The sequence below is a fragment of the Ursus americanus genome, chromosome 26 (genome assembly GCF_024610735.1).
Source record: "Ursus americanus isolate L20-20 chromosome 26, mUrsAme1.1.p, whole genome shotgun sequence".
NCBI lineage: Eukaryota > Metazoa > Chordata > Mammalia > Carnivora > Ursidae > Ursus > Ursus americanus.
Genome location: NC_142152.1, coordinates 31,256,354 through 31,270,045, shown reverse-complemented (window position 1 = coordinate 31,270,045; position 13,692 = coordinate 31,256,354). Strand labels below are relative to the sequence as shown.

The following is a 13,692-nucleotide window of genomic DNA, read 5'->3' as shown; positions in this document are numbered from 1 at the left end:
ATATGCTGAAGTCTTTGTAGGTGCTGTGATGTGATATCTGGGATTTGATGTAAAGCACTTGGGTAGAGAAGGGGAGATGGTCGAAGAAACAGGGCATGGATCAAGTTGATGATTGAGGCTGCATGATAAGGTTGTGTGGGTTCACTGGACTTGTCTCTATAGATGTTTCTAAAGTTACATAATAAAACTTAAAAAATAAAAATGCCAATACCTCCACATTAACCTTTTAATACTGGCCTAAGAAAAACAAGTGAAGGAAAAAGACTACATCTCTTTATATATATATAATTTAATATATTGAATAAATATTAATTTCTGTTGGGCAAAATGGGGCAACCTAATTCATTATAATTATTTAATGTAATATTTCTTGTGTAAAAATATATTAGCAACTTGATAAGTGGCTAAGATTTAGATAAAACATCTGTTTAGTTTTAATCAGCATTTGGCTTTGGGCAAATTTATGGAATGCTTGTTTAGAATTAAGATGTGCAGTTTCTTGAATTCAGAACTATTTGTGAGGAATAAAAGTTTGCATGTTATATTTTATTGCTGCGTTGTTTTTTAATTATTCTTTTTGTAATAAACATGAAAAAACATATTTGTAAACCATCCTTGGCCTCACCAGCATATTAGAATTTTAGCAAAAAGTGTTAACAGAAACTGATAATACCTTTGAAGTAGAATTTCTTGGTCCTTTCCTTTTAAGTTAATACTTAAATATATATATATGTATGCATACACACATACATGTATACAAACATATATACATATGCATATGTGTATATATACACACACACACCCTGCTTGCTTCCATGAAAGGATTTTAGGGACAGTACAATGAAAGATAATCATAAAAGCAATCACTTCCCTTTCTTACTCTGTCAGGCACTGTTCCAAGCACGTTATACTTAATCATTCACTTAATCCTTGCAACAAATCCTCCAAAGTAGGTGTTATTATCCAGTTTGTAGTTGAGGAAACCAAGACACAGAAAGGCTGAATATCTTGCCCAAGGTCACACTGCCAGTAGTGGAGCTGGGATTTAAACTCAAGCGGGCTGACTCCTGAGTCCTTGCTTTCAACCATTGTATTCATATGGACTCTAGGATAAAAAAACTAAGGAGATATGATAAAAATACTAGAAAAGTTCTTAACTGGAGATTTGTGACAGTTAAAAACATGCACTTTGAGGTCATTCTAACCTGGATTCAAACTCCAGCCCAGGCTACCTTTGCGCATTTGAGTGTATTCATGTCTGAACCTCAGTGCCCCCTCAGTACAAGTGGCTGCTATTATACGGTGGAGCCAGTGGTCAGGGGGTAAGAGGGTAACGAGAGGGGAACAGTGTGCCTGTGCCTGGATTGTAGCTCTGAGCTTCATGGCAGTCAAGGCAAAAGAAGGAATATTCTGAGCCCCATCATCCATTATCTGATAAAAAGCGCATCAGTTTGCCAACATGACAGATTTTCTTGGTGTATCATTTAAAAGGAAATTTTCAGGGGGGATTTTATGTAAAAGACTGAACCAGCAATGAACAATTTAGAGCAACTGTGGAGGAATCAACTCTTATAATGAAAAAGTGTAATACAAGGCAAAAAGAACCACATTTCTGTGGAAGACTAAGTGAATTTGGCCCGGGTATGTTGCTTTCCAGTGATTTGGTTTAAGGAAAGAACCTGGCGTATTTAGAGTGGCGTATGTGGACGGCATGTTCAAGAGAGAGACTTCTCTCAATACAACCTTCTTTAAATAGGCTTGTGAAAGGAGCTGCCTCGTAGCAGGTGTGAAGTCTTCTTTGACTAGATCCCAGAGCTACCAGCATTCTGCTTGTTGGATGAGGGAAATCTATCGGTTCTGCTAGTAGCAGGCGGAAGGGGATAAGTTGGATCTAAATTCTTACCTGAACGGATGGTGTTTTGGTCAGTTTTGGGTAACAAAGAATGGAGACCTCAGAGCTAGCTAAAATAAAAGAGGATGATGTTAGGAAACCGATAAAGTGATGAAAGGGGTGGGCTCTGAGGGCAATTCAAATACCAACAGTGACTAGGTTGTACTTCACAGATGCCAAATCTGGGAGAGATCCTGGATTCAAGACAGGCAGAGAGTTCGTGGATCTTCATCTACCATTGTACCCCAGCATCTAGAACAATGCTTGACCCGTAGTAGGCCCTAGTAATTATAGGTTAAATGAATAAATAAAAGGAAGGCAACGTAAGTCACTATAAAGCTTTGTCAAAATGGAGTAGTGATACTGCTGACTGCTTAGTATGTTCGACCTTGTGAAGGGGTGATCGTACCCCTATTTCACTGGTGATCATTTAAAGCCACAGATTATGATTTGCCCACGTTCATTCAACATGCTACTTTGGGGAGCTGGAATATAACTAGATCTGCTTGACTAAAGCTTGTGCTGGTAACTCACGCCCTAGATGTGGAAAGTGTAAACAGAAGTAAACCCACATTACAGGAATATTAAGAAAGCATTATAGCAGCTGTTCTTTTGGAGAGTTCATCAAAAAATATTTTAATGTAAGCCTGATCTGAAATATCAGGAAGCGTTTTCTCTTGGTTTCACTTTCTAGGGCTAGGGAACTTCCATCAGAACAAGTAATTTCTACCAGAGTCTTATATTACTGGGTTACTAGTCAGAGTTTTTAAAGTAAAGATTGGCCATGGATTCTCTATTTCTCCCACTAAACAGAACAAAACAGAGGAACTGTCTTACAAGGCATTAGAGAGGTGACCAGTTGTCTTCTAGGTAGTTGTAGCTTTGAAATAACTACTGTTGTGTAAGTCATAGTGAGCTAGTCTGATGAAGTAACTGCTGTTGAGGATAAGGGCCTCAACCAGTTGATTACATTGTGTGTGTGCGCGTGTGCATGCATGCACCGGTGTACGTGTGTGTGGACATTTTGAAAGCATCTGGGGTTAAGGTTTTCTTTGACTAGTTTATGCTTCTCTGCCAAATTACTGTAAAATGCATTGCATCTCCGTTGGAGGTAATATTGATATTGACTTTTTAAAATGGACATTTTTTTTTATAGGTATCAGTATTATCTGCAGCTGAAGAAAGATATCTTGGAAGGAAACATTCCTTGTACATTAGAACAAGCAATTCAGCTAGCAGGCTTAGCTGTTCAAGGTAAATAATGGCAATTGATGATGTAATACGTATATCAGATTAAAATGTGTGTTATAACAAGGGTGTCTGGCTGCCTCAGTTGGTGGAGCATGTGACTCTTGATCTCAGAGTTGTAAGTTTGAGCCCCATGTTGGGTGTGGACATTACTTAAAAAAAATAAAGCTCTTTTAAAAAAATGTGTGTTGGTTCGGGGGTGGGGGAATGGGATAGGCTGGTGATGGGTAGTAAGGAGGGCACGTAGTGCATGGTGCGCTGGGTGTTATAGGCAACTAATGAATCATGGAACTTTACATCAAAAACCAGGGATATACTGTATGGTGACTAACATAATATAATAAAAAAATATTATTATAATAAAAAAAAATGTGTGTTGGGACCCCTGGGTGGCTCAGTCAGTTAAGTGTCTGCGTTCAGCTCAGGTCATGATCCTGGAGTCCTGGGATATCAAGCCCCTCACCTGGCTCCTTGCTCAGCGGGAAATCTGCTTCTCCCTCCCCCTCTCCCTCTGCCCCACCCCACTGCTTGTGCATTCTCACTCTCTTTTTCCCCCTTGCTCTCTCTCTCAAATGGAGAAATAAAATTAAAAAAAAAAAGTGTGTTATAACAGAAACAGCAAGGGATTCTTAAAGTTACTGACTTCCTATAGTAGTGTTTATGTATTAGTGAAATTAGTTTTCTTGTAGGAAAAAATGAATTTGGATTACTTCCATGAAATAAGAGACTTCGGAATGTTAAGCATGTTAGCATATGTCAACAGAGTGAATAGAGCAAAATTATAGAACACACACACACACAGCATTTGATAATGCTATGTATTCCTCTAGTTCAAGGAGTCGATCTGTAGCTCTGTAGCTAATACTTTGGAAGAAGGATCAACCAAACAATGAGGTTGATAAAGTTATGTTTACTTACACTTTTTTTCTTTAAAGATTTATTTATTTGTTTTTGGGGAGAGAAGGGCGGGGAGGGGCAGAGGGAGAGAATCCTTAAGCAGACTCGCTGCTGAGCGTGGAGCCTGATGCAGGGCTCAATCCCAGGACCCTGAGATCATTACCCGAGCCAAAGGCAAGAGTCGGGCACTTAACTGACTGAGCCACCCAGGTGCCCTTATGTTCACTTATACTCTAAGCATACATCATTTATGTGGTTTCTTATGCACTTATCCTGGATTATAGAGTATTGTCAATCATAATAGATCAAGTTTTGCATTCCACAAGTAATTTCGAATTGTTTGGTTCTGTTATTTTTCATGTCTAATCAGTATATATCTACATGTATGCATATACTTTGGGAAGACTTCTGATGGGGCATTATTTCAAATGATAACTGGCATTTCATCTTGGAAATTTAAACTTAATCAGAAGAATCATTGGCTTTAGGAGTTAATTTTTCATAAGGTCTTTGCTGAACTATTATTTTTTTTAAACAATGAAAAGTTTCTAAACAAATACATCTTGCCATAACATCATCAAGTGATCTGATTCCACTCCCTAGAGGTGAGCACTGCTATGAACAGTTTGGTTTCTTCCTGATATCTTCCTGTGCACATGTGATTATAGGGTAGTTTTTGTTTCTTTGTTAATTTTAGAAAAGAGATGATAATACATACAGTTTGTAACTTATTTTTTTCACTTTATTAGTAGGCATTTTTCCAAGTCAAGACACATGAATCTACCTAATTAATATTTTTAAAAAGACTTTTGAAAATACGCACTTTATGGCTGTCAGGCACATATGACTTCTAAATCATAAGCATGCCATCTATATACTGTATATTGAATTTAGTTGTGCATGTTTTCCTGTGCAACATAATTGATGTGAATATTTGTCATTTCGTATAGCTGATTTTGGTGACTTTGATCAGTATGAATCCCAGGACTTTCTTCAGAAATTTGCCTTGTTTCCTGTGGTAAGAACTTCTTTTGACATGTGGGCTTTTTCTAAATTGTTTATTTTCATGTCCTTAATAATCCCCGAAATGAAGTCCATATGGTGGACTTACGAGGCTGGTATAGTGCTAAAGAAATCAACTGCCTCTTATAAGCAACACGAGTGTAAATGCTTCCCTCGTTGTAGTCTCCCTGGTCTTTGTAAACCCACAGAAAAGGAGGGGTGTGCAGTCCCCTGGGCTGCAGCCAGAGAGATTTGTTTTGTGTGTGGGTATGAGTTGAAGAGAGGGATTCGTTTCCAACTTCTGAGCAACCACACAGAGGTTTTGCTTTTACCCAAAGGCTCGAAACCTCACACTTATGTGGGAGTGAGTTTGACTTCCCCGTAGCAGTGTAAAAAGTAGACGACCAAAAGACAGCGCTGTCTGCTGTTTAAAGTCCCTACTGATGTAATTGACGGGAAAACCGCATTGGAACAACGAAGGGAGGCGGTAAGATGCTCTTCTGAGTGTCTACACGGCCAGCCGGGGAGTGCCCGAGATGTTGTGCTCGGCTCGGAATTGGCTGATGGGCGTTACCAACCTGAAATAACTCGGCCGAAACTTTCCCCGGGATGAACTGGGAAGGCAGGGCAGGTGTTTTGGCTCCTGAGCAGAAGCTACTTCATTCCTTAGCAAGATCGTGATCACACACTTAAGCAAATCTCCCGCATACCGATTCTAGTCTGAATTTTGCCCGACAGTGATAAGAGCCACGAACAGTCAGTGGCTTGTTTACTTACCGCAGTATGTTCTCTTTAGGGGTGGTTACAAGATGAAAAAGTATTGGAAGAAGCAACCCAAAAAGTGGCCTTACTGCATCAGAAATACAGGTAACACTAAGAAATAAGAATTGGCAAGAGTACGAAGCAAAGCTGGTGTGACTGAAATGTGTATTGACACGGTGACACTTGGCTTTACCGCTGCTGTAGCTGGGACTGCGACTGTGGCTCTGAGCACTTCCCCGCGTCAGCTCACCTAATAGCCGTGTTTGCCAACGAGGAAGCTGAGAACAGTGAAAGCCGCCATCAGGGAAGGGTGCTGCTTCTTCACTCCCTATGTTAAAGGTTTGGGTGGTAACCTAGTCTGTGTGGGTTAATGCAAGATCAGGGAGACTTATTTTCTTTGATGGTGCAGCACGGATAGGGTTATCCCCCCTGCACACCTTTGGGAGCTGTATCTCTGTCTTCTGGGGCATCTGTGCCATGAGCTGTGGCTTATTGCCCTGAGCTATGCCTCTGGGTCGGTAATGACTTCCTTCGGTAGTGCATCTGTATGTGTCGTCTGTGAGAAAAATCCTCCGCCAGAGAATGCTGGGTCTTCGTCTAAACCCAGTACCACACAGTTCCAAGTACTTTAGATGTCATTACGTTCTTATAACCACTCTTTAAGGTGAATGATGAATTCTTACAGATTGGAAAAACCGAGCTCAAAAAGACTAAATCACTTGCCCACAGTTACATGTGGTAGAGATGGGATTTGAACCCAGGTCTATCTGATTATATCCTATTGTTTATCCCCTCCCATTAAAAATAACTTTTGGCCTTTAGTCTCTCCCACTCAAATCCATATAGTTGCTCACTAAAAATTAATCTTCTTAAAATACCACTTTCTTTTCATCTCCCTTCCTTTCCTTCCTAAGTGTTCATGAGTCTTCTCTGGCTTTCCACTAGCCTGAGTTCATTAGCACTGGGATTAAAGGCTTCGCACACGTTGGTCACATCCTGCCTTTCCAGCTTCACTTTCCCTGTCCCATGAACATTTTTTTTTCTCAGCAGCATAACTGATCCCTCACACACCTCACCCTATCTTGTGTTACTTTCGTGCACTCATTTGTACATCTTTGTAAAAGATCGTTGAGGAGGCACCTGGCTGGCGCAGTCGGTTAAGTGACTGCCTTCCACTCAGGTCGTGATTCCAGGGTCCTGGGCTGGAGCCCCATGTGGGGCTCCCCGCTCAGTGGGGAGCCTGCTTCTGCCCCTCCTCCCTGCTCATGCTTGGTCTCTCTCTCTCTCTGTCTTAAATAAATAAAATCTTTAAAAAAAAATAAAAAGATAGTTTACTACTATTCTGTATGAGGCTGGATGCTGTGGCATGAAGACAAATAGAACAATTCCTTGCCATCAAAGAATGTATTCCCTGCTTTGGGGTCTAAGGGGTGGACAAGACGACCCATTGGGATAGTAATTATAAACAATGCGATATGAGTGCAGTGGGGGAGGTGTGCATAGAATATGATGGGTTCTGCGCATCTGACTCAGACTCAGGGCAATCACAGGAGCTGACAAAGGAGTGATACATAGGCCGACTTTTGGAGGATAGTAGGGATTGATCAGGTGCACGGGTGAGTGACAGGTGTGCTAGGCAGGGGACGAACATGCACAGAGGCCCAGAGGCGTGAGGGAACGTCATGGCTTGGTTGTGCAGTGTGGGCTGCCTTGTGGATATGGGGGGGGGCAGTGGAGGATGAGGCCGGGGAGGCGAGTCTCCATGCAGTTGAGCACCTTCTTTACCCACACGTCTTCCTACCCATCCTTGTAACTGACAGTCTTCTAACCCTGATTCCTGCACTGAGCATTTGGCATTTAGCACACGATGCTTAGTAATGCCCGATATTTTGGATAATGAGCAGTTACTGAACAGTTTAGAAAGAATTCTAGCTTTCAGTGAAGGTTTCTTAGGGAGTTTTATTCCCCGTGTCCCGCTTGCCTGCCTGAAGTACAGGGAGTGGATCTTTATGACTAACCCTCCGCGTTCAGCACAGCGCTGTGCGCATAGTGGGCCTTCAGTCCATGTCGATGGATTGATGTAACAAATTTCAGACGCTGAAAAACTTGGAATGTTTGTAAATGTCTAATGCCAAATCGATATGTAGCTTTTTAGAATTGCCTTTTGTTCTTTTTTCCATTTTTGGTTTGTTGATGAATCTCACATCTTTTGGGTTGCAGAAGGCTCACTGCTCCCGATGCAGAAATGCTGTACATGCAGGAGGTAGAGAGAATGGATGGCTACGGAGAAGAGAGCTACCCCGCAAAGGTGAGCATGGCACAGAGGTGAGCATGACTACCGGGGCTCTCCAGATGAGTGTCAGGAGCTCTGAGAGGACAGCGGGGAGGCCCAGGGACACCCTGCTGTGCAGAGGCGGGAGATGTGCAGAAGTCTGGAAACTTGAAAGCGGAGATCCTGTGACCAGAATTTCATAGTAAAACACATTCCTGTTTTGCAGTTTGTTCTTTGAAATGCTCTTGAAGTTGAGTTCCTTCAGGAGCCCAATGCCTCCTATCTTCATACGTATTGACAAGGTGACTCCTTGATACCTCTCAGACTTTGCCCTCCAGCATAGGTCTTCTGAGCATCTTCTGTCTGGGAAACCAGCCCAGGGAGCTGGGGGTGGTCATCACACCTGTCACCACCTGCTGCCGGACTGCTGCTTTCTGTGCTTTCTCCTTCCAGGATAGCCAAGGCAGTGACATATCCATCGGAGCGTGTCTTGAAGGGATCTTCGTGAAACACAAGAACGGAAGGCCCCCCGTGATATTTAGGTACTTTTCTTACACCCGCTGTGCACGTTCAGTGGCCTCTCCTGGTGATAGTGTTTAATACCTATACTAGTAATACGGCCCACAAATCTCTCCCAGGGTCTCACTAGGAGATGGAAAGATGCCCTTCCTACAAAAAATAACCCCGGCTACGGTGGTTGTTTCACGAGCCACTTTCTTCAAAACCAAATGTGTGGAAAACAGCGCTTGTCATGATGGCCTGCTTATGAAATGCTTAAAGGTGTGTGACCCTTTTTTTGCATATGGAGGCCATTCTTTGTTTTGATGTGAGTTTTTAATTTCAGCTCCAGCTAGGACTGTCTGTGGAAAATCTGGGCCTTTCTCTGACTCCAGTTACGTACCAAAATTCCTAAAATACCAATGTCTAAGCAAATTTCTTTCCTTCTTTTCTTTCTTTCTTTTTATTTATTTATTTATTTTGTTAAACCAGGTTCAGTTACTTTTATAATGTTCACTTTTTCCCCCTGATTATAAAAATGTGATACTAGTCATTGTGTATGGAGTGAGAAAGGCAAAAAGGAGCATTCATTCCTTAAAGTCCGTACCCTACAAAATCCTGAAGTGTCGTTTCATAGAAATATTTCCAATTTTACTCTGAGATTCTATTTCCTTTGCTTCTATTCCTGATGAAAAATTAAAAGTTTATATTGTTTTTGTAGAGCAGTAAAACATTTTACCATTTTTGGTTCTGGGTTCCTTTGTATTTGCCATTTACTGAGTGCTTGTCATGAGCCAGGAACTGTGCTGAGTGCTCTCTGTGTGTTTTCTTATGTGATCTTCACAACTCTGAGCAGAGGGCGCTACCACCCTTTTCCATATGGGATAATTGAGATTTGGGAAATTAAGTAATTTGCTTCAGGTCACCCAGTTATTAACTGGCATAACCAAGAACTCCAATTCTCCACTTGTGGGCTCTTAACCACTGTGTTAAATGGCTTCTTTTATGAAAAGGAACTTAATTCCCCACTGTTCACGCCCTCTAAAAACCATCCTATTTCTTCTTGAGAGCTGGTTTTTTCTTTGAAGATTTTTTTTCCCCTAAGCTGACGTTTCTTCTTTATTTCTTTTGTTTTACTACAGCCTTTAAGGCTCTGAATTCTCCATGGCGATTATGACCATGGAGAGTGTACCAGGTTTGGGGAGGTCAGGCAGTACTCCTCCTTGGCAGTTGCTCTCATGGCCCTCAGCTGCTCATTTAAGTCTTCCCAACATGTGAGCTGGGGGACAGGGGGCAGAAAAGGTTCTGGTCTGCACCAGAAGGGCAGGACTGACAGGCGCCCAAAGGGCCACTTGAAAACTGGAGGCAACCAGCCAGCTTCTGTCTCACTGGATAAGAATTTTTATAAAATCGCCTTCTTCAGAATGATGCCAATAACCTTTAGGTTTAACAATTAAACATTGAGTGGCGCCTGGCTGGCTCAGTCGGTAGAGCATGCAACTCTTGATCTCGGGTTGTAAGTTTGAGCCCCATGTTGGATGTAGAGATTACTTAAAAATAAAATCTTAAAAAAAAAACCCAACACAACAAATGTTGAATTACTACAAATTAATTTTATTTATTTAAATAAATTAAAAATAAATCTAATACAATGGAGGAGGATAAAGAGGGGTAAAAATTTTTTCAGACCCTTTTTTCCCTTTCATAAAATTATATAGTTAGATAATAAAATAAAATATTAATATATAAAATCTAAACGTGGTCAAACACAGTTAGAAAATATAAGATAGGTGTTTGAATCCCAGTGAACTCATTCAGAGTAGTTCACTCTTTGGGTTCCTAGCATTTGACTTTATTCTTCCCCCTGAAGCTTTTCTGAGCCCCCCTCCTCCCCCTTTGTGCCTCACATTTGCCTGGTATACCTGCAAAACTTAATGGTACCTGCTTGCCTCTCTCTTCTCTCTCTTACCAACCCTCCAACTTCGTGTGTCCCATGAGGGAAGCACTGTGCCTCACTGATCTTAGTATCCCAGGGACCTAACACAATTTCTGGCATTGCTAATGATGGGTACACTTGAAGATGTTTGTTGAATGAATGAAGAAGGCATTGGTAACCAGCTAGGATAGGGATCTTTGATCCAACTAATCTGGCAAATGAGGGTAAAGAGATCTTACACTTTTAAGTACTCTTTGCCTTCACTTAGTCCACATGCATTTACTTTTTGCAACTAGCTGTGTCACTTCAGTGAGAAGATGCATGTCAGCTGATTAAAACAACTATTTTCTTTCTAAAATGATTAACAGTTGTTGACACCCCAAGCTCTAGAAGGACAAATCGTATGTTCTGTCTTCTAGATGGAACTCATGTTGCTGTTTTCCGTTTGTTGTTCTTTAGGTGGCATGATATTGCTAACATGTCCCACAATAAGTCCTTCTTTGCACTGGAGCTGGCCAATAAAGAGGAGACCATCCAGTTTCAAACTGTGAGTAAACATTAGGAATCTGCGTGGAACTTTTTTCCGAAAAATTAACAAGTTAGCATTTCTGTGTGCGTGTTGGGGGAGGGAGGTGGCATTAAAATTATAATACTTACTACTTTTATAAAACATAAAATTTTATAACATTTTGCCCAATAGCCCTTGGCAAAAAGTAGTAGCTCAGTAAATACTGTTGAATGAATAGGTCCTTGGATAAATACTATCTGGTATGATGATTTTTAAATTAAACTAAAGGGACTAAATAGGGGAGAAAGTAAGCACTAATATCTTAATTTCCACTGCTAAGCGAAGGGCTCTGTAGAAATACTATTTCACGGTTATTTGCTTTTGCTCTCTTGACAAAGGCAATATTAAGTCACTGACTCAAATGTTTTGTTTCAAATTGTCTTGGTGTATCTTCGTCAAAATAAAAGTTGATATTTTCATAATTTTAAAATTTCTACGTCCTTTTGAAACAGTTTGGTGTGAGAGTCACACCCTTAGAGTAGTGTTTTTTTTTTTTTTTTTTAAAGATTTTATTTATTTATTTGACAGATATAGAGACAGCCAGCGAGAGAGGGAACACAAGCAGGGGGAGTGGGAGAGGAAGAAACAGGCTCATAGTGGAGGAGCCTGATGTGGGGCTCGATCCCATAACGCCAGGATCACGCCCTGAGCTGAAGGCAGACGCTTAAACCGCTGTGCCACCCAGGCGCCCCTAGAGTAGTGTTTTTTGTTTGTTCTTGGTCTTCGTAATTTGAATCCTAATGACGGCGTTCATACAATAGGTGCAGCCTTAGAAAATGAAAGAATCGCAGTGTGTTAAAAGTGACTTTGACGTACTATGTCCCCCAGTTATGTCTTGTCCTCAGACAAGCTCTGCATCGAGTCATAAATGTGTTTTCATTTACTTTGTGCAATATTTCATTTGCTAGGAAGACATGGAAACCGCAAAGTACGTGTGGAGACTCTGTGTCGCACGACACAAATTCTACAGACTAAACCAGTGCAGCCTGTGAGTATAGCCTGTTCGTGGAAATGGCAGAAAATCATGAGGTTAGGCATTTTTATCTTGAGCTGTATGGTATCCTCTAGAAAGGCAAATTTTGTAGAAGAGAACAGTTCTATGACATTATTAATACAAACTCTTTGCTTTTTTTCCATGTTAAAATAGCTCTCAAAAATATTTTCAATTTACCTTCAGAACAACTTCTAATAACTACAGATCTATGCCTCTAAGATTTTCTTCACCTATTTACTAAAATCACTAATTCTTGTAAGTTAAAAAGAGAATGGTCTTTTTTTTTTCAATCGGCATTTTGAGTAATTAAAGACTATTCAGCCTGTCAAGCCATTTGAAGAATTTCTACCTTTTCTTCCCAATGTACCTTGTTCTTGGTCCCCATGGGTTTCCCTGTTTGTACTGGATCATTCCCATCAGCATGCAGACATGCTGTAATAAAATCACCCATTACAAACACTTGCCGTTCATTCCACACGCCATCCAGCCCCGGCTCCATATCTCTGCTCTCCTCTAGGGCGCATTTCTGCATAGGAGTCGTATATGCTTGCTTCCTCTCCTGCCTCTCGCCCGGCTTCCCCTAGCTGCCACACACTGACACTGCTGGTCACAGTGACAGTGACCTTCATCCCATGGTCCTTTCAGCACTTAACCTCTGATCACCCCTTCCTTCCTGCACCGCGCTCCTCGTTGGCTGTCAGGACCCCACCCTCTCTTGCTTTTCCTCTTTCTAGGCTGTTTCTTCTCAGTCAGCTTTGCTGGTTTAATCCTCAGACCTCTTCCGCACCTTCCTCGTTCACATTGTATCAGCCCTACAAATAGTGCATCGGGTTTTACTTCTAGCTCAGTCTTCTCCCTGAGCACAGCCGACCACCTGTTGACATCTTCACTTGGGGACCTAGGAGGCATCTCAGATATGATATGTCTAAATCCAAACTTGATGCCTTCTTCCTCTTCCTGCTCCCAAATCTGCTTCTTTCCTACTCTTTCCCATTCCATAAATGGCAACACTCCATACTCACCCAGTTGCTCAGGCCCCAAACCTACTTAATTCCGTCTTGATTCCTGTTTCTTTCATCTCATATCCATTTCATCAGCAAGCTCTGCCTCGAAATGTATCTGAAATCCGGCCACTTTTACCACCTCCTCTGCTAACAGCTTTGTGCCAAGCAACCAGTGTTTCTCATCTGGGAGATTGCTGGAGCCTTCTGACGCTCTCCTCGTGTCTGCACCTGCCCTGCCTACACCTAGCTTTCCGTATGTCAGTCAGACTGGTCTTAGTTGAATATGGGTCAGATCCTCTTGCCCTTAAAACCCTGCACTGGCATTTCATCATGCTTAAAAGTACGAGACCGTCCAAGATCTGGTCCTTGCCTGGTTCCCTCCTTGTATCCTTTAAACCCTCTTCCTGCTCACCCTGTCCCAGCCACACTAGGATCCTTTCCAGTCTGTGAACATGTTCTGCCCTTAGGGACCCTGTGTTTACCCCTTCCTCGGCCTGAAATGCTTTTCCTTCCCATGCCTCATTCTCCCGCTGCGTCTGTTGTCTGATCAGAGGTACCCTGGCTGCCCTGGGTACTCCCTTCCTGCCCACTGCCTGTCTCTCTGTATCCCCTTGCCCTAT

General features: G+C 41.8%; 1 protein-coding gene across 1 annotated transcript in view; it reads left to right on the top strand.

The window, feature by feature from the left end:
- The window catches only part of PTPN21 (protein tyrosine phosphatase non-receptor type 21), a 75,020-nt gene that overhangs the window by 34,016 nt on the left and 27,312 nt on the right, over positions 1-13,692 (top strand). Inside the window, exons 4-10 of the mRNA XM_045807692.2 lie at positions 3,048-3,145; positions 4,987-5,054; positions 5,835-5,905; positions 8,021-8,108; positions 8,526-8,614; positions 10,966-11,053; positions 11,983-12,062. Of these exons, the coding sequence (XP_045663648.1) occupies positions 3,048-3,145; positions 4,987-5,054; positions 5,835-5,905; positions 8,021-8,108; positions 8,526-8,614; positions 10,966-11,053; positions 11,983-12,062 (582 nt within the window). The remainder of the gene's footprint in view (positions 1-3,047; positions 3,146-4,986; positions 5,055-5,834; positions 5,906-8,020; positions 8,109-8,525; positions 8,615-10,965; positions 11,054-11,982; positions 12,063-13,692) is intronic.